Source organism: Glossina fuscipes, unplaced genomic scaffold, assembly GCF_014805625.2.
Source record: "Glossina fuscipes isolate IAEA_lab_2018 unplaced genomic scaffold, Yale_Gfus_2 1, whole genome shotgun sequence".
Lineage (NCBI taxonomy): Eukaryota > Metazoa > Arthropoda > Insecta > Diptera > Glossinidae > Glossina > Glossina fuscipes.
The window spans coordinates 43,736,404-43,758,991 of NW_023998415.1; the positions used below are offsets into that span (position 1 = coordinate 43,736,404).

At 31.5% G+C, this 22,588-nt stretch overlaps 1 protein-coding gene across 2 annotated transcripts in view; it reads right to left on the minus strand.

Annotated features, from left to right (window-relative positions):
- LOC119632684 (band 7 protein AGAP004871-like) overlaps positions 1–22,588 on the minus strand; it is a 71,433-nt gene that overhangs the window by 40,373 nt on the left and 8,472 nt on the right. The window contains exons 3-4 of one of the 2 annotated variants that reach the window (XM_038025712.1): positions 21,525–21,624; positions 18,396–18,407 (exon numbers count right to left, since the gene is read on the minus strand). In XM_038025712.1, the coding sequence (XP_037881640.1) occupies positions 18,396–18,407; positions 21,525–21,624 (112 nt within the window). The remainder of the gene's footprint in view (positions 1–18,395; positions 18,408–21,524; positions 21,625–22,588) is intronic. The other variant, XM_038025713.1, reaches the window with a different exon arrangement.

A 22,588-nucleotide genomic window follows, 5' to 3' on the forward strand; every position in this document is an offset into this window, starting at 1 on the left:
CGATTGGCAAGTTCAAGCAATAACTCAGTACAAGGCATGGGTCACTAAATACCTATGCTTTCGAAACGAAACTTATCTGACGTAACGTGACGTGATTTTAGAAGAAATAACTTATATGAGATTCCGTCAGCGTATGCCTAAAGAAGCGTAATGGACTCGATCTATTTTCATTATATTACATTTATGCGGAGGTATGCATCACCTAGAAGGACTTGAGAATGACTCATCTCTAAGCTCTGCAAACTATATTTATATTTGTAGTGCCTAATCGTTCCTATCGTTCAGATATGATCGGTTAAATATTTTCATCCATCCTTTACACTTCTATGCAAAACAAATTAATTTAAAACACTTTCTACCGAGTTGTCGTACCGTAGAATGGCATAACTGCTCTCGCTTGCTTCTCTTTAATCTTCTTTTTTTTTACTGTTTTAATAGATGTCTCGTACCATCTTACCACTATAAGAACTTTTTTCTCAAGATCTTAAAGTTTTTTTTGTAAGGGCGAGAAAGTTAACGTGCCAGGTATTGCTTACCTGTTGGTTACTAGCTCCTCTAATCCGCTCACATACAGATGTCTTTAGAAAGTACTTATGTTCATTTAAAAGCCCTTTAAAATCAAATTATGTTAGTCTAGCTTCGTCACGATGACCGTTGAATCGATCAATGGGGCTGAAAGTAATGCAAAAACTTTCAATATTTCTGCCAAGGCTTTGGAATGAAGGTTTTGGAATTAGCCATTTTCTTGCGGCTTTCTCTGATATTTCGCTATAAAATACACAGAGCAAGACGTGCGATTCCGTGTCATTTTTTTTAGCCGAAAACGTTCGAGGAAAGAGAAACGAAGATCACGGTATGGAAATACAAACAGAAAATATTGCTTTAAAATATTTTTAAAATCTTAAACATGGTTTCCACGAAACACAAGTTTTGAAAAGGTCAAGCTGCATAATTCCGATAATTGCCATTTTTTTTTTTTACAATATCTTTAAAGTAAGACTCTCTGGCGGAATACGTAGAATATTTTTGATAAGTTTATTTAAATATATTTTAATTAATAAAAATAATCATCATCAATGTGGCAACTCTGTGCTATGCTTTGTTGGCAACACATTTGGTATCGCAAATTTATTGAGACCCCATTACTTCATACTTTGTAATCGTTTCAATGATTTGCATCCAAATTTTTCTTTTATAATAAAAAAAGTTTAAAAGAACGGAATTAAATAATTTTTTATTTTATCTTACTCTACAACAGAATTGTACGTAATTCACTGGTTTTATCTAGGCGTGTAGAGTAAACGATTTTGTTCGTTTTTTTTTTTTTTTTTTTTTTTTTTTTTGTTTAAATTTGGACCAATTATATTCCGCAAGAACGGTTGCCGAATCAATTCAATAATTCTCGCTTTCAATAATTTCTCGCTTTCTTCTTCAATCGTTAAATATATGCTGAGTAACTTTTTCTTTCAGTGTGAAAAAAAAGCAGATTTTTTTTTGTGAAAAAATCTTCTCTCCCCACCTCTTAAGCCGTTCGAGGAATGCGAATACTTGAGATTGTTTGGAAGATCACCCGAGAGTTTTGCTAAACGTATTTAGTAAATGGTTCCAAAATCATTTTTTAATTTACAAAAATTTACGTAACAAAATTTCAAATAAATACTTTTTTTTTACGCTCAGCAGTTTTATGTTCAGCATAAGTAATCAGAACGAGTGCTACTAATAGCTCATGTTTCGTTACAATTTGTTTCCCGTTGCTGTTACTGCTTTATTGCTAATTTGTACAGCTTAGTAACGTAAATGCATTACAAAACACTTGTTGAACATTGTTGATTGTCCGTATGACCGAGCACAACGTGAGTCCGCAAACTTTAACTAAATTATGTTGAAAGCAAGCGTTTTATCTGTAAACTGTCATAGTAAAATTATGGTAGTCGGTTAGCGTTCGTAATGTGTTTACTTTGTTAACCTTTTACTAAATTTATTTGGGAAACTTTTACTTAAATTTTTTTTTTTTATTTTTTTTTATACATTTGCAAATTTATTTATTTGTTTTCTCTTTCTTGCTCGCTTGCTTTTATTTCCGTAAACAAAACATGAACAGATAAAAAACCAACAATGCAACTCTTAAATTATTCTCTGATATTTGTTATCCTTATTTTTTACCTTAACATGTTATTAACAAAACATTCACTAAACCGTTATTTGTAGAACACAGCTACGTCTGTTTTTTATGCTTTTTCTTTTTCTTCTTCTGTTTTTTTTTTTTTTTTTTTTTTTTTGCATTTATACCCCATCATCGTAAAAGGTACACTGAATTTGTCATTCTCTTTGTTAAGCGAGATAAATGCATTTCAGATTTAGTAAAGTAATGAACGTGAAGCAAAGTTAAGCGTATAGCGTCTGCTGATCGACGAGTCATTTCGCTATTGGAGATTTTAAGTTCGTATATAAGTCAATAGAAAACTAAAGGCTGCCTAGTTGATTTCTTGCAAGGTAAGCGTGAATCACTTATGAAAAGGTAATGATAAGAAATTTGTGAAAAAAGATTGCAACAGAATATGAATGGATATCGATCTCATCTTATATGTACTAAGATCAAGGTTAAAGATCGAATCGACAGGGATGAATAAAATACTTTGCAACTTGTTTATTATATATTGAAGTCAGCTGATGATGAGTAATCAAGATTCGTTGCAAAGCGATAAAAATGTCTTGACGATTTGTCCTTTGTATTTTTTTTTTTTTTTTTTATGGTTTAAAGCTCAAGGTTTTCAATTTTGTTAATATATTTCCGTTTTTTCTCTTTTATTTGTGTTTTTATCTTTATTTCTTTTCTTTGTTTGTTTTTTTTTTTGCTTTTTTTTTCGTTTTATTTCCTACATATTCTTATTGTTCACTGTGTCTGAAAACAAATGTTGCAGATTTTTGTTTTTGTAGTCACCGAATCACAGTAATGCAAACAATAAAAACAAAAAAAGAAAATAAATAAAAAATAAATAAATAAATAAACAAAAAAAAAAAAACAAACAAGAACATGCATGCACGAGATAGAAAACCTATTTAGAGAAAATCAAGAACGAGATTTAAAAAAAAGTAAAAATAACAACGAAACGAATAAACAAACAATAACGTTCACAACAATTGCCTACATTTTATTATTATTTCAGTTCGTTCTTTGTTTGAGTGCTCTCAGCATCCTGTGCTGAATGAATGAATACAAGCGAACAATAAACGATACTCATACCTTAGATATGCTACGCTAGTGTGTAGCATACTTTTCGGATTTCTAAATATCGCACACTAAATAGATATTCTCCTTCTTTATATCAATAATGCTACATCTTTGAGAGATTTCAACTTTTTTTTTTTTTTCTTTTATTTTTATATTATATATAATTGCTTATAAGTTATATCTTCTTATCATTATATGTTTATATGTTTGAGTGTGTAAATGTCCCATATCATTAAGAAAAACTGCATTTATTTTTCTCTTCAAGGTTAACTCATATAATTTCGAATTTATTTTCAAAGCAATTATGCAACTGACACTAAGTACTATTTATATTTTCTTTAGAATTTGGAATGGAATACATATATGTATGTACGTATATTATAACGTAACACTTATACGTCATGTATGCCGTTCAATTGAAAAAATTTCATTATATTAAATAAGTATTGTATGGAGAACAATACTATCGGTTGCCTATATATATATATATATAGTAATGTGGATTGCTGTATGAAGTTGCTACGTTGTAGCGTGTGCTTACGTTAAAAAAAGAAAAAATATTAATTTTTGATATGCATTAAAATGCCATACTTCAAAATTATACATTCCTGCAGGACCGTCAGGATTAATAATTGTTGTCAAACAATCGGCTGAATCGAATCATTAGAAAAGGACTGAATCAATTTATCATTTTCGGGCTTGTGCATGATCTCCGTTTGTAATTTCTTGCTTTTTTCATTTTGCAAATCTTTATTTCTTTCCTTAATTTTCTCCCACGTACTTGTACTAATTGTCTTAGAAGGGTAATATCACCTCTTATTCTAAAATAAGTAAGAACGTTATAGACGGCCAAAACCGACCATTAATTACCATATATCTTTGCCTAGTTTATTTATTCACACATTTTCGTAGCAATACTTCTGCAAAGACATACTTTGCATGAAAGCTCCTCGATTGGACGATGCCTAAAACATCACATGACGTCATCCAAATTTATCAAACTTAATGAACGTTCTAAAAATAATATTATTTTGAAGTTTCCATCATAAATAACTATAAATTGGACTTTCTCTCTTTCTATATAAGGGCTTGCTTTTCGTGACAATGTCTGCCTGTATTGGGATCCAAAAAATAGACCGATCTGGTCCACATTCTCTACTGTCGATTCTTCTTTTTTTGCTAAATTGATGTTATGAACAAATTTTCATCTTAAAACATTAAAAGATAGCCTTTCTTGGCATAAGGATTTGCATATCCTGAGAATCTTTATATGCGTTGGTATCTGACAAATACTATTGCGTGATCCAAATTTGATAAGATTGTTATCTTTGTGAAATAATTTTCACAATAAAATATTGAAAATTAGACCTTCTTGCCATCGAATAGATCCAGTTTTCATAGGAACGATCATATATACAAAAGAGGATTCAAAAAATTTTCCCAACCCATTCAAAGTCTTCATACCAATTTAGGATACTGAAATGCTATTACTCACCGACTTTTATAGAGAAATGACGGAAGTTGCAATTTCCTTCATTATGACTACTTTTCAAGATAAGCCAGACAGACACACAAGATCGATTCAGAAAATCATTCTTTATTGATCGATTGTAGCTCTATTGCTCTGGTCTAATTAATTACATTTTATTTTGATTTATCTTACTTTATTCTATTTAGTTTAACTTATGCAAAAAAAAAACTTATTCTAATTATTTTCACGTAGCTTAACACAACCTGCTCTAAAGTAACTCCAGCTATAACTTACTTTATCCGATAACCTTGATTTAAGAAATACACTTGCGTAAGTACAAATAAGTCACGATATAAGTTTACCTACAAGCAATTGTAAATAGATCCAGAGTCTGTAAGAAATGATCAGAGCAACAAAAATCAACTAAACAAGACACATAAGTAAAAACGAAAAGCTATTCTTTTATATTTTAATACACGATATAATAAAAAGTTGTCCCTATTTAAAGATCTACTATCTGTTACATACGTGAATATACCCGCACTAAGTCAATATATTCTGTATCATAAGACGGGGTTGGGTATAGAGCGAAAAGTTTTATTAACCTGTAGGCTTCCACCCATGAAGCCATAAACCTTAAGGTACACAAGAATCTTTTTTCAAATCTTCAAAGAACAAAATGCTTTTTTAGAAGCTTCCGTGTCTGTCCTTTCGTAAAACAAAGCTAGAGATGATAAATTCGCATGTAGGCCAAGGAACCAAAGGAGGCCTTACTTACGATGATTTGAAAATTATTAAGAATGAAAACGATTAACAAAATTATAATCGGTTGGGGCCGAATATATTACACACAACTCGTTTATCTTAAAAAAACAAAAAAAAAAAAAACACGAAATAAGTGCAATTTTGGCAAGCAATAAAACTAAGTGGGTGTGATTAGTTTTACCCTTTTTTCAAACAAGTGCAAGAATCGCTCATAGAACATTTTTGCCGGGTTGTTTGCTTCAGTTCGGAGTTCATACACAAAAACTCCACCCTTTTTGCTTTTAAAATGCAAATCGTTAGTTTACACTACGCGTCATAGGTCTGTCGTTTAATTGATTTTCAGCACCAGTCTGCGTGTATCAATTGCAAGGATTGGAAAATTTGGATTTGGTCGATGAATTTTTTCTTACTATCACGAAATTTGTCGCGGGGCCAACTCGCCGGTCTGCTCCAAAATTTAGACTATTATCAAATGTGAAGCAAGTAATATCCAAACCCTTTTCTTCATTTCAACACCGTATAAACTCAAGTTGTTTTTGTTTTTTTTTTTTTTTTTTTTTTAAATTAATTTATAGTTGAAAAGTCAAAGCCTAGTTTCTTATGTCTCGCAAAAACAACCAACTATGAAAATTAAATTCGGTTGGGGGCGGAACCTTTTGTACCCATCACCGTTATCCTAAAAAAAGACAAAAGAAGTAAACGAAAAACATTTTCATGCTCTACAATCTGGACTGGGCGCAACTGATTTCTTCTATATTCAAAACGAAATGGGACAGGTCGGCATTGTAGGCGTGTTAAAAAGGTTAAGTCAATTCCATATTCTTTTAAAAATTTGTAGGCGATGTCTTCATATTCGTTAACTGGAGAACGTTTACCACGCATACTACAAAGTTACGCAAATAGACAGATGGACAGACGTGCCGGCGGACCTCTTTAGCTACATTCCAAATTTGAAACTGGCCAAGAATTTGCATGCTTTATGGGCTTTTTGAAGTTTGTTTCTGCGCATTATAAAGGTATTAAAAAAGTAATTAAATTTTGGTACACTTTAATATTGGGTAGACGTGGTCAATTTTTTCCATTTTTTTACACAAATGCTACAGCATCGCCCACAGGACGAGTGACTTTGATCCTCCAATCCAAACAATCTCCAACGTTTCTGCCAAAATTGAATTCGATTTCTTCAGTGTTATATCTGGGAGAGTCTTTACTGTAGATGGACAGGCAGGCGGACATGCCTAGATCGGTTCAGAAATTTAGGCCAAGGTTGTACATACATACTAGAACTTCTTAAACTTACCTTTGGGTGTTGTAAAGTGAAGGTGAATGTTGTAAGTATGCAGTCTAATTTAGTTTAATTTAAACACAACGCCCAGAGAAGGGCAAGCTTGTAATCATTCGTTGACAGAGGCAACTTTTCGCAAATTTTCTTTTTTTTTACCCGCCATTAAGAGGAAATTTGAAAACACATTTGTATGATTTTTTTACCTGGTTTTGAAATAACACTGTTCACCAGTAAGAACAAATACACATTTTAACATGAATTTTTTTGTTTTAGCACGAGTCGCAAAAGAGGTTTCTTTGAATTCCAGTTGTGCCAGTGTCTTATATATAGAGCAATAAAATAGAATTGGGGAAACACCGCGATTTGAAGTCGGTTGGTTTATGCCCACGCATGTGTTAGCGAGACTACGAAGACCAAGCGTATTTTATGATCACTTTTTTCTTTATCCCGTTGTACTGTGACTTGAATACGGCATTCCGTTTTTGAGCACCTATTTCTTTTCGTTATTACTTTTTTTGCACGGTCTTATGGGAATTATATTTTGAATTTTTTTCATCTTACACAAATTTACCATATATCGCATGTACATTTTTACACCATTTTTTTTTTTTTTTTTGCACGGTGTTCTAAGGGACATGCACACCGTGTAAAAGAAGAGGTGAACGTATATGCATATGTATATCTTAATAAGAAAAATATTTTGATTCGACTTAATCAAGTTTATCTGTTCGTTTGTCCGTGTATAGTAGAAACGTTTATATTCGCATAACTTGAGATAGTCATCTGGAATATGGCCAATAGGATTGCAATGTGAACTTCGAATCTATAATCGGACATTGATGAAAAATTAAAAGGAATAGTTTTGAAAGTCAATTAAAAGTTCTAGCTTGCAAACGATTAATTAACCGATTAATTGACCCGCCCGCAATAAGGAACAAATAACAATTTTATGTATGTATATATGAATATAAAAAAGAAATAAAAAGAAATAATGAAAAGAAATCATAAAAGTTAATTATAAGGTATTAAATATTAAAGGTTCCCTCCCCTCCTAAAAGCGAATATAATTTTCTGCTTTGTGTTATTATGAATTTGTCACATCTCGACCTTACGGCTACGGTATGCGATTAGGCCAATGTTAAGTAAAAAAAAAAACGATTAAAAAGTATTTTTAAACGTACTTGACAAAATATTGGATATAAAGGCGTATTCAAATATCATTGGGAAAATGCATTTATAAATGAAAAAAGAATATCTAATGTCGTCCTACACATTAAAAATGCTGATTTGAAAAGTTTACTCGCAAACGAAATAAAATTATATATCTCCCGGCTCGAGTATGAAAGTATTATTAATGCAAAATAGAAATATTGCCATAAAAAGACTTGGAAAGTATGCTTTTGCGTCAGTACATGTAACTGTATATTGCAAACTGTTTGCAAACAGAAATTCTCAATAGTCCTACGACATGGCATTAAAGTAAAAAAAAAAAAAAAAAAAAAAAAAAAAAAAAATTAAAAATAAAATGAAAATGAAAAATAAAATTCTCTGCATTTTCACAATAAAATAATAAAAATTTTATAATGACTTTCGATATGATTTCAAGAACATATCCAATCCACTTCTTTATTAATTCACATTCACTGCCGTTCATTTCATACTAAACTTAGTGACTTAGTTTCACTAGCAATGTGTATTTGTCTGATGCATTTTCCATTATAAGAATTATTTTGGATCTTTATGCAAAAAAAAAAAATTATTTCATTTCCATTGACTTTTCTTCCAATTTTAATTTAAATTTTTGGCTAAGATATCCTCTCCTCTACGAGTCTCCTATTTTCATCTAAAAGTCATTTTTTTTTTTTTTTTGTTAACATAAGTTATATATGGAATTCGAGTTTCAAATTGCAAGTTTGCATGTCATACCTGTTTGGGCATTTAAGAGTACATGAGTTTAAGAGAACAATGAACGAGTAAAACTGTGTTTTGCATTTGTTTCCGAGTCCCGGGCTATACAAAGATATTAAGTAAACGTTGTCAAAAAAGTGCAAGGAATTCTTCTCTCAATCCAATTATAAATGAATAACTTTTGCAATTGATAGAAATCTCGCAAGAGTTGATAGACGTATTTTGTGTCGACCGATCCGTAAATTCGAGGACTTTCTTGCTTTTGCTTATGCATTTTTTTTTTTTTTTTTTTTTGATATTTTCTTCTGTTATCTATTCGTTATATCTTTGCTTCTTTTCAAGGAATTTTTTGCATTTTATTTAGCAAAAGTAAAGTGTTTTCTTTTCGTCTTTAATTTTTCGTATTAAGTTTTAGTAACTTTTATATATAGTTATCTACTGTAAATCTATGATAGACATATATATATATATAAAAAAAACAAAAGATAAATTGTTATAAAAAGTTTTTAGGAATTTTTAGAAAACAAATTTTCCAATAACTCCAACAATCTAATATACATTCTAATAAGCTAATAAATGGCATTAGTGGGCCATGCACACCGCACATGTATATTAAATTCAATAGGAATGCATTGAGCAAAATGTTGCCATTTAAAATTTCTGCCGTGATATGAAATTTTATTGAAAAAAAAAAGAAAAGGGAACCATGGGTGCTAATCAAAATAATGGTTTTGTGAGCTTAATGCAAAATATATATCTATATATATATATATATATAAAGCATAGATAAGCATAAGGAAATATGTAAAAAAAGGAAGAGAAAGTGAGAGAGAGAGAGAGAGAGAGAGAGAGAGAGAAACGTAAATGTAGATAGAGAAAAAAAGGTTGCGTAGGTTTAATTGGAATATTTTCCAACTAATTAAAAACGACTCTACGCTTGACTGCCCATGTGAATACCTACCTGGTTGGTTAGCTAACTGGTTGGTTAGAACACCTGGTTACCTTTTCGCATTGTCGTTACGTTCTGAACAAATGAGCTCTTCTGCTCTAATAATTACGAAGGCCTGCCTGTTAAAATTACAGATTTTTCATTTTAACTCTGCTTGCGTTATTTACATTCTACTTTTGTATGCTTTAGCCTGGTACAGGGCGAAAGCGTTTACTTCTCTATTTAGTAAAAGGTAAACAATGTAGGCGAGGTTGACTAATTTTCAACAAAACAATTAACATGATAGCCTAGCAAAACAATATGAATGAAATTTTGAGACGATTGAGAGAATAACTAAACAAATCGCTGGCAGCTTCGATGTTCTGATGCTCTGTGCAATCTTTTGTATTTTGGAACTTTCGCAAAGAAATTTAGCTTAGCTGAACGCATACAGTTAAACAGCTGAGAACAAAACAAACGAGTATACGAAATATTAAGCAAAAACTGGGCATTAATTGAGTGGGTAAAGGAAACTAAAGGAAAACAAGTCAGTATTGCAAATAAGGAATAATACAAAGATATTCTGTGTGTTAGACCAAACGGAATCGAAAACGAGGCAAATTTTGCCTAAAAGCAAAATATCCAAAGTTCACTGTACTCTGGGGTTTCTTTAAGTATAATATACACGGCTGTGTGTATGTGTTTGCTTTTTGTATTCGGTTAGAATAACATCGCCTTAAGGGTAAACACAACGGTGGTAGTAAATACATCACCATTAGCAGATGCACGAGCAGCACGAGCAGCACGAGCAGCGCCAACAGCAGAGCAGCAACTGAGAAAAGCCACCAGCTGACAAGGAAAATAAAGCATCGGTATTTATACTCACGAGCAGATTCATATATATTTTATGCTCTTATTGAAACTGAAGATGAAAACAACCATAAAGTACTATACCATAAAGCAGTTAGTATGCAGCATAAGAAATGATGCCCATTATCTTTTTTCTTTTCCTTACCCTTTTTTTTTTTTATTTCTTTTCTTTTTTTGGTGTATCACTATCCAGTTTTTCGTTTTCTTTGGTGCTTGGTTTTTTTTTTTTTTTTTTTTTTACTTCTTTTCTTATTTAAAAAGCTAGTTGTCTTTCTATTCAAATGCTGAACTTCTGTGTGTGGACGTTGCCAAATGCCAGAGAGAAAGACCTTCTTCGTCTTTGTATGCTGGCGAATTCCGTCAATTATCCTTGAGTGTATGTGTGATTGGGCTTCTGTAAATGTAGTTTTTGTGTTTGTGTGTGTATATGAGAATTTCTTTTATTACATTTTTTTTTTTTTTTATTTTTTTTTTCCCCACTTCTCACAGATTTATAGCACATTTACCATTTTTATATGGATGCAAACATATGTGTAGCTATGTATAGAAAATACACATAAATACACAAGTGGCAAGAAAGGGTTTTGCAGATGAATGGCACTTTTGCAATTTGTATGCATGTCAGATTAACTAGTGAGGTAATTTATATACCACGGTATACGTACATTTCACACGCACCTATAATTATAAATATATATGCATCTAAGTTAAGCCATATACGAGTATTTTATTAGTAAACTTAGAGACTTGGATAAAATCAAAAGACGAAAAAAGAAAAAAAAAACAAAAAAAATAAATAAATAAATAAATAAATAAAATAAATTACGATGAGAATTAATTGCTTGTTTCAACAACATGTGTTCATTCTTCTTCTTTTAAAAAAATTGTGATATAAATGTGCGAAGTCTCTTACTCGATGAGCTTTGTAACTAATTCAAATGATAATCTACTCTTTCATGTTAAATAAGTAAGAATATCTATCTATTTATCTATCTATCTATTTATCTGTGTAATAGCATTTCTTAGATAATAGAAAAAATCAGATATTATTGTGATTAGCAATCGTCTTAGGGTGTACAATATATATATATATATATATATGAAAGTCGTTTATTCATTTCTTATTACGGTTATGTCACATGGCAAAATCTTCTTCTTTCGTTATTGTTGGTAGGGGGATAATAAAAACGTAATAATATATTTTTGCTTTCTCTCTTTAACGTTTTTACTCACTGTGCGAGAATGTGTTTACTCAAGTTTATATATCCATTAAAGTGAGTGAGTTACTTGTGTGAAAATCATCTACAACGAAATGTGATAAATGTTTGTTGCTTTCTTTATGAATTTTTATGATTTTTAAGATTGCAATACCACACGAAAAGAAACGCATTCGCAATTAATTTATGCTCTTCATGGTATAACAGTTTGTAGATGGAATGGCAAACGTTATGCATATAGAGTCCATTAGTTTTCCTTATACTGATACACTGGAAAGACTAGACATTCAAGTTTCTTTTCTCTCTCTCTCTCTCTCTCTCTTTCTCTTTCTCTTTCTATACATATGCAGAACACTTGTCAATCTTGTCAATTTCGTTGCCTCAATGGTAACTAAACTAAGTAAGTAAGTTATTTCACATGAAAAGGTATCTTCGATATCGTCCATCTTAACACTTTGACTGCCACGCAAGTTGATGTTTTTGCGCTGTAAACTCACTTTTTTTATTCCATATTAACAGCATTTAGAACAGTGCCCAATTCGGATGACGCAGTCAGATGAGAATTTTTACCGTCACCCGAATGCGAATGACGTGGTGGTCAATGTGTTAGAAGAAACTTGAAAAAACCGTCATTTTTAACGTCGTCAGATAGACAGCTTTACTGACTTTTTATATAATTTTCAATTAAATTTCAATCAAACAATAATCGGCTTTTGCTTAATTATGGGCAGATAACTATTATTTTGAAAACTTATTCTCTGGCAATAAATTGAGATAATATATATTTTAGGTGCATATCTCAATTTCTGCAATTTATTTGTAGCGTTCAATGGATGTTTGAGAAGTACTTTAACGAAATAAAATAGTTGGTTTTATATATGGCCAGAATACGACTCTTGATTATGCCAGAAACTTTTGTAACAATTTCAAGGATAGCGGATGCAGATCGGATCGAAAAACAGGCCCAAATAGGCTAAAACGTTAAAATTGTTCTGATTTATTTTCTCAGTAAATATCTTATCTCTAGTGAGAGAACTTAATTTACAGCCTAATTTAAGCCATTCACTTCCAGGCAAATTTAGAACTTAAGAAAAAAAAAAAAAAAAGAAGAAGAAGAGAGAGATTTTCACTCCTTACCTACTTAAGAGTCATAAATATGTCCGCCGATCAATTGCAGTCACTTCGTGGCAGGGAATGGTTTAATCGGTCATATTCCATGAACATAATCAATCATTTTTGATTGCACATTTATAATATTTGGACGATGATCTATCATCAACACCTGTACAAGTTCGTTTAAACAACGTAAAGCATTTGCTTATAAGGAAAAATTGTCTTTTATTGCATTTACCCTTACATCAGAAAGATTATTACACGACAGTTTAAATGCTGCTTGATAAATGTTATCACAAACACAGTGAAAAACATCTTAAGCCGAAGCAAGCATACACCCCCGTCTCATAAAACAAACGTCTATGTCACGCATTGATTGTTTAACTTTATTGTAACAAAATCCTGCCTTAATATATAATAATACTAACCCAAGGACTAGGCGTAATGGTAACCTAATTCCGACTCATAAAGCAAACTTGTCATATCAGTGTTCTTTGTTCTTTCGGTAAATTCTTGGGAAATGTGGCCAAAGTGCATTTGATTAACCCTATGGACTACTTATCGGCTTCACCCAAGGAGTAATTAAGTTTTATACCTTATTTAGACATAACATGCCAAGCTAAGTGCCTGAGAGACTATATAATATAATCGAAGGTGTGATTCCGTTAGATTTTCAAATAGCTTTTGTCGCTAGTCTTACTCAAGGTATCTATCGTTAAGCGTTTTTACAAAATTCATTAGAAGTTTCCTCATAAATCGTAATTTTTTTTCTTTTCTTTTTTCTCTGCTTTTTCTCCGGTACCGTGACTCTATTTATTGTATTACATAGTTGTCGAGCAAGTTCGTTCTATAATCTTCAAGTCGCACTATTATCTTCTGTTCGTAGGCAACATAACAGAAGGTGTAACACGGCGACTCAGCAGAAACAAGAAGGAATGAGAAAGAGCTAGAAAGGCGATGGCTGCAGCCGAGTGGGTGTGTGCCGAATCGATAGATATTATGCCTTGATCGACTGAGTACTCACCTGAGCACTCCCGAATTCTCTACCCCACTTGAGATTTGAACCCGTGAACTCTGCCTGCCTTTGTTAGTTGCTGTTCTTAGCTACTCGACTACTTAGGCGGATGAACAAAAGAACCTATGACTTGTTCACAACGATTTTTCCGAATATTGCAGCATAAAAATTACAGATATACCTTTGTAACGGACACATTCCGGATAAGTCTTTCACGTCTCAGCATTGAAATATGATAAATGTCATGAACCGTTTAGAACCGTTAAGAATGTAAATCTTTATAACAACATTTTTTACTCGGTATTGCGTAGACAATTCGAATCATCTAAAATAGATCATTAGAAGATGTCCTCAATGCCGCGAGACTATCGATTCTGGCACTTTTCAACTACCACACTGTGCATAGATAGTGGAATCTATTGATCTTACATTTTGGAATCGATGTTTAATCGCATTTACGTGCCTTATGTTTCACATTTTATTGTATGGAATAACTTAGTAACTGTGGTGCACAAGCACTATTCCCTTTCTCTACTTTTGTCTTCCTGTAACCCCATTCTGATCCCCTGGGCGGCTGGCCATAGAAAAAAAAATACTTGACTTGAGAGTGAGTTTCGTTTCATTTTCTTTTGTTTTTCTTTTGTATTATTCTGCAACTATTATCGCTCTTGTTATTTTTCTCATTTTCCTCTCGCAATGTTTTCAGTCTAACCCATATATTATAATATTATTACAGATGTTATTAATTATTTCATACAATATCTTCAGTAATAAGAAATTCCTCGTGATCATCTCCCACACCTCATACGCTTGCCTACAGTTGGCTGTTGTTTGATAAGAACATAATTTTAAAACATAAATAAATAAATAAATATTATAAAACACTACTACTACTACTACTACTACTACTACTACTAAACGTGAAAGCGAAAAATTTAATATCAAGAATTGCTTTTCAGTATTCAGCTTTTTTTGCTTTAAAAAATAATGCAAGCGCTGCTTGAGGCTACGTGAAGCGAAAAAAACAAAATGATGAAAGATTTTTTCTAAAACATATAAAACGCGATTCCTTTAATCAGCGTTATTCGGAACTGAATTGTTTTAAACTCATTTTAGAATTAATGTTACATTTTCGTTGCAAACTGTATTATCCATGTATTCGGCAAAATCTGATTTATTGCAAAGTAAATAAACCCTATATCTATATATATTTGCGTGTGAGAGAAATTTTTCACACATTATCAATAAATTTCGATAGTGTTGTTTGCGATCCTATAACTAAATTTTGATATGATTGTAATCAATATTAAAGAGAAATTTGTTTATTAACCTTATTATATAAATATATATATGTCGTTTTTTTTTTTTTTTAAGTAATCTACTACCTGCAAAGCATGCTCTAACGTGAAAGGGGATTTTTCATAGCAACAAGTTTTAATGGGGCGATCTATTGATTTTAATGACACTCTTCTAGTGAACGTGCCTGGCAATCAGCTCTATAGACGCCAAGCTATTGGATTGAAAAGTGATAGTGTGCTTATTGCACTGGCTGGCAATTTGGCGCAACGCTTTCCTTTTATCGTTAAATGGATTTCTTCATACACGTATAAATCATACGGCGTGATGTGATTGATAGTTAAATTACGATTTTTGAATGAAAACGAAGGGAAATATAGTTCTATTTCTCTTTAGTTAGTTCAGCGGGAATGAAGAATTCGAATAATTTAATTTAACATAGTCGCCATTTACGATCTTTATGATCGCGATTAAAGCGCATAGATCATCTATGAACCACCATATGCCAGATAGAAAGATTTTTTCACGTTCTTTCCTTCACAGAGACTTATGGTCTGCAAGTTTATTGTCATCTGAACGGGAGGGAATCCCTGATTATCTCAACGAAGAGAAAAGAGTTTAGCAAATTTTTATGTATTTGCTTAAAATGATGTGTATCTTGATTTGCCGTAAGGCGAATATAATTTTCTTGCTAATGCTTTCGCTTCTAATTTGGTTTCATTCATATACAATAAAAAAAAAGAGGAAAAGTAGAAAAGAATCCATTGACCATCGCTTGAGTTGAGTTCATGAAATATTCACATTTCAGCTTGAAAGTATTTAAAAGCAAAACATTTACAAAACATTTCTGCTACCGTTATAAAGAAGAAGTCTTCTTAAGTCACCTCGTAGACACTCAGAAATGTTATCATATTAATTATTTACAGTGAATTAACTCTTTATAAATTTTTATGAAACTCTTATATAAAAAATTTTATGTAAATTTAATATCCAACGTCGGACGTTTGCAGTGCAATAAATTTATCCTTCAATAACGACTTCGATAAGGACTAAAAATGTTAGCTATATAGCTTCGAAATCATAATTTTTATGTTCGTATCTATTCGTCTATTTTAGATCTCTCATCATGGATTTTCCATATATCACTTTGAAGAATGATTAAAATATATGAGTCACTCAATGGAGCCTATTAAATCTATACCCTACACGACTTTAACTAACAAAATTCTTCACTTATCTCCGCCATAAAATATTTTCATGCCCCATTAGGTATTATTCTCATAAGAACTCTTCTATATAAAGCGGTCTTGAAAATAAATCAAAACTCAACACTGTACACTTAAATCTGTTTTTGTGCGCTTATTCAGTCCTTATTTACCGGTTTGACTGTACATCTGTTCATTATAGGAATAAAAATTGTAGAACTAAAAGGTAGGATTAGCCCTAGCAACTAAGTATATCGACTTTTTTATCTTTTTTTTTTTTTTTTGAATTCAGACATGGCTACACATGGTTAGTTTAGCAGGTTGAATAGAGTCAAATATTTTATTGATATTAAGTTCTTGAGGTATTTTCAAGACATACATAGGACAGCCAGCCAATCTTCGAATATTAGAAAGATTTTGTTACTCGAAAAGTACATGTTTATCTGTCAGATTTTGTAGATTTCCTGAGAATCCCCCCTTGGGTATAGAGGTGAAACAAAGTTAGGATTAGTATTCGAGTACTTTGCATAGTGTCGTCCATAATTAAAGGGGCGTATTTCTTGCAAGTTGGCTCGCCAAGTCTACACGCCGTCATTAACCGAGCGAAACATATATGACTTGGTACCGAAGAAATTTTAAATTTGTCTCCGCACGCGGCTGTGATTATAACCCTCGCAAAGGTAAACATGCGAACAAGATTTATGGCAATTTGAGTCATAAAACGAATATATATGTAAGAAGCTACTCTAAAAAAACAGATTAAAATCGCATGCAAATATTCCTCATTCACTTAGTGTCCTATGCTATTATTTATCACTAATTTTTATCGAGAAATATGAAAGATGGAAAAGGATTCCTTAGAAACAGATGCATAAAATAGAGAGGGAGTGTTCGTCCACGGGCCAAACAACATCAATGTGTTAAAATTCATTAAAATATCTCGAAAACTTTGAACTTTAGGCTAAATTCAAAAGTCAGACACTGACAGACAGAAAGGCAGATAGATACACAAGCCTCGATCAATTCAGCAAATAATTGCGATAGTCATGCCATTCTTGGTATTGTATACAAGTCTATAAATTTACTATATATCGTTGTATCACATGTGCTATAGAAATGTTCGCGCATTCTTTTATTAGCCGATAATTGAAAAGACAATCAATCTGCAGCTATATAATCACTAGTACTATTACAAATAATCTCTCAATGCACGCCCATCTGCTTCCATTGAATTTTTAAATATTTTAACACAATTGTGCCACAAAAGCTACCGATCAAAGATTACCCATCATTTTGGAAAATAGTCACGTCCAAGAGGAGAGTTAGAAGACAATTTATTCATTAGTCATAAAACCTCATTTTATATATTCATATATATGTAGTGAGTGATTGTAATAACAAGGTTTATATGGCATTAAATCCCATTAATTGTCATTTTTATGCCATTTTGTTTGCTAAGTCACTTGTAAAGTGAATTTTACTGAATAATAATTTTTCAGAAATTGCTTTCATCGAATTATAACCAATAGTAGCCCTATTGTTGTTTGTTTTTGGTTAAATCGCTTTCAAAACCTTCAAGTTCAGTTGACAATAAATCCATAAATTATGCATGAAAATGATTACAAAAAAAAAAAATATATATATATACATATATATACATATATACATATATACATATACATATAAAATAAAAAAATATAGAGAAGAGGAATAACAAAAAGAATATGAAATGAATTTTTGTTTTCAATTAAAATTCCTCTCAGTTTCTGTTGATGACAATTGTTTTGTATGTAGATATGCACACAAACGCATAAATCCACATTCACATGCATGCGACAAAAACCGAGCGAGCGCTCGAACCTATTCATTCACACACTTCCATATAAAAGCTATGAGTTTAATGAAAAGAGCATACATTACGAGATTTTATAAGCACATATATACATACATATATATATATATATATATATATATTTAAAAATACATTCATACATACATATAAATAAATTGTGCAAATTTGATGAGAATTGTGAAAATAATGATATTTTCACACACAAATACACAAACATCTAGAGTACACAGTTACTTACCGCCCTCACGCACTGCCATCATGAAAGAAGTGGGCCAACGGAATTTAATCCAATATTCAAACAGGTTTTTTTGTTGTTGTTGTTGTTTATTTTTTGCATTGTTATCGGCATTATTGTGATTGTTATTGTTGTTGTTGTTGTTGATGATGGTATTGTTTTTGTTGTTGACGTTGTTATTGTTGATGAACAGCATTGCAATGACGTAACATCAGGCACGGATATGACACATTGTGCGGTTGCGTTTGTTCGTTTGTTCGTTCGTTAGTACATATTTGATTTGATGAACATGAAATCAAATTAAGCCAGCGGAAGTAGTACCGACGCGGCAACATCAGTAAAATTTGCAATTGTTGCCAACATACAGAAGATGATGTAGACGATGCAAGGAGAGAAGAGAAGCGAAAATATATATAAGAAGGAAGAGGAAAAGATAGAAAAAAAATGTAATAAATTACTGCGGCTTCTTCTTTGAACAACAAATCACAATCATCAGAAACCGCGGAAATTTTGTTTGCACACATATATATATATATATATATATATATATCACAATATATTGTTTGAAAGTTGTAACTCAAATATGAAAGGAACATTTTGTTTTGCTCGCAAGTTTTGCTTCATCTATTCTGTGCAAATACAAATTAAAACTTCCGCATTCAGTCAGTCGTTGAATAGTGTATAATTTACTACCATTACCGTTACAGTTACATACTTTTATAATTCCTTTGTGTAAAGCGAAGATAAAAATAAGAAAAAAATTATATTCGAATTAAGTCGAATCCCTTAATACCCGAGCACTTGTTGTCCCTCCTCCATCCCAACAACTTCCAAGCATGAGTGTTTTTCTTCCCCCCCCCGCCCCCTCTTTTTTTTTTGTTTTGCTTTCTCTAAATGCAAAGACAAGCAGTTATGGAAAAACAAGAGGAAAACGTGTATTCATAAATCAAAAGGAAAGAGCAAAGGTGGATAACATACCATGTAAGTGTAAGCAATGATATACTGGTTCAAAAGCATAACATACACTTGCATAGCTGAACATGCACTTAATATTCTCCAAGTTAACACCTTTGCCAGCAGTACGTAATGCTTCAAGGGACCGTCACATAAACTAAGAACTATTTATTTATCAATCGTGGAGCCTACAGGATGAACAGGATAGCGTGCTTATTAACGCATTAATCGAACAATCAATAAGCTCTCTGGTAATAATTAGACAGGGGTAAAAAGGCGGCCCTAGCGTGCTTGTAACAATAATAATAATAATCAGTATTTTACATAGCAATAGAATTTTGTAGTGCCGCCGCCATCCATGCCACACATTCAGACATTACGATATGGGGATCATTCATCATTAAATTTGTATTAGTATCGGTTGCGGTCCTTTATTAATACGTCTTATAAATTAAGATTTATTAATGTGCAGGAAAAGAAGAAGAAGAAGAAGAAGAAGAAAAAAAAAAAGGGGCAAAATATTTGCCAATCGCGAGAATATTTTACGTATCGCGAGGAGAGCATCCAGCATTTTCGACCATTAAACTGAAATAATTTAATGATGGAATGTGAGAGAGGAATCGTGAATAATTTTAGCCCCTTTATTATCGATTATAATTCTCAAGACTTTCAAATGGGACTTATCTGCTACGAAAAGTCTCTTAAAATTCGAGAAATTATTTTAATCCTAGATTGAGTAATAACTGAAGATCGTTTTTACATCATTTGTCTGGAAAAAGTTCTCCGCATGGATCATAAAATTTTTTTTTGTTTATAAAATCGATAATCAAATGAAAAAAGTTAGCAATGCTTTAGGAGACATCACATATAGATTTCATAGAAGAATATTGCATTCATGTTCAGATTTTGATGATCGAGGAAATTCGTTTGAAAAATTTCCAAATTGAGAACACATTAGTTAGTTAGTAAAATTAGTTTGGCTTAATAATAACTCTAAAGAAATATTCACTTAATATATGATATTATTATGAAAAGGCGATCATGTATTAATAATAAAAGAATTTTTTGGATTTCTGGTCTTTAGTATATAATATATGTATGTATATTTCCAGTGATGCAAATTGATTTATTCGATATTTCATATTATGCCCACTTTTCCTATGCAATCACTTTGTAAGGAATTGATCATTTATATGAAAGTACAGTAATAGGATAAATAAATTTTTTTATATGTTTTTCAGTGCGACGAAATCAAACGAACTAACTGACAGATGGTACATAAAAATGCTTCAGATTGTACATTTTTAGTGAGTGATACTAGTCTTACGTACTTACTTACTTACTTACTAACCTTATCAAAGGCTAATGTAAATGGATCGAAGTATTTGAATGTCATTGTAGAACAGAGCCAAAAATGGACTTAATTATCAGCCTTATTGATAAACAATATCAAAGATCATAAGTATAATGATATTTTGAAGAATGATTGGAGAATCAAGGTCATTAAACTTAAGTAAATCTCGAAAATGTTTTTAGTTTTAAGATAATTTGATGGGGATAAATGGATTAAAAATCAAATAAGTTTAATATGCAACCAATGGAGGACCTAGATCATAAGAAGCTTGAGTTTATTTGACAATATTGAAGTCATCGTGTCTTTGTTTTACCTCTAGAATAGAATACATATATCGGATATTGTGCGATCGTATATTATTTCGCATCGAAGATGGACGATGACAATCAAATCTAAAGACATTACGTAATCAAATGGTTTTGAACAAATGCAGACGTTTTGCTGTTGATAGTGAACATGTCTTCGCTTACCTAGTCGCTACTCTAGACGAGATTATTCGAAATGCGATATTTTTGAAAATCGATTAATATAAGTGGAGTTGATTAAAACTTTCGCATCGTGACTTTCAATGTTCAGTTACGAACTCGTAGATCAGTTTAATATTCTTGCATTTTATAGTGTACACTTCGTTATGGAAACAAAAGTAAAAATAAATCAAGGCGCGTCTAAGTGTTTGTGAAAAAACAAAAACAACAAAAAAAAAAAATAAAATAAAAGATTGAAAGACATAAAAAGCTTCGCACTTGAATAAAAGTGCGTTACCTGTATCGCTAAGAGGATGACACACTTGTTTTTCTTCTATTTTCTTCACTCCTTCTACTTACTTTTCATTATACGAATTCTGTAATCATCGTCACGCTGCATCGTTACACTACCGCCGCCATTCGAAACCATTGAACTCACTTGTTCCATAGGCACAATATCCTGTGTAAATGACAAAAAAAGGAGAAGAACAAGAACAAGAACAAGAAAAAGAAGAATAACAACAAAGATAACAACAATAGTTATGTCTTATAGTATAAAAAAATTTTATATATTTTCGTATGATATGTAAATGTGTGTAAGTTTTCGGATGGATGGGTTGAGTAGATGAGTATTTAGATAGGCTAACAGTTTAACAATAGAGCTTTGATGCCGATGTCGCTGCTGATTTTATTTTATGAAAAAAAAAAAAAATAAATAAATAAATAAAAATAAATAAAAATAAATAAATAAATAAAAGCTTGAAAACGAAAGATATTTTGCTTTCACTTCGCTTCTGTCTGCGATATTTATTTTTACTTAAACTCAGCGTGTAAGTTACGGCTTTAGTTCAAACAAGCGGTAACTGTAATCTACTACTAGTCTGCTCGTCAAGAAAAAAAAAAAAGAAAGAAAATGTCTATTTTATATCTCAACAGGTTAATGGAACGCTGCGTTTTTTTTTTTTTTTTCACTTTTCATAAATGAAACTTTTTACCTTACTTAAGGTGTTCTGCCTAAACGAGACTTGGTGTTCAGCTATTTGCCTCTCTCCGTTTCTTTCATCTTTTTTCTCATTCTACTCGTTTAACAGTTAAGTTAAGCGATTTTATCTTTCATTTTAAATTCGTCATAAGCATAAATTATTTAAAAAAAATATATATATTTATTAAAAAAATCTAGAACAGTTGTTTTTTTAATCTATATAAATATTTCTTTAAAAATGAATTAAAAATTCTGTTTAATTAAATGAACGGTCAATTAAATTTACGTGACGATATTATTAAATTTTGAACGTCATTCAATATTAAAATGCATTTCATTGTAATTAAATGACATCATGTTTACATTATTAGACATTATCTATGTCACACTTTCCTTCATTGCTTGCTTCTGCCAAAAACAAGCAAAAAAAAAAAAAAAAAAA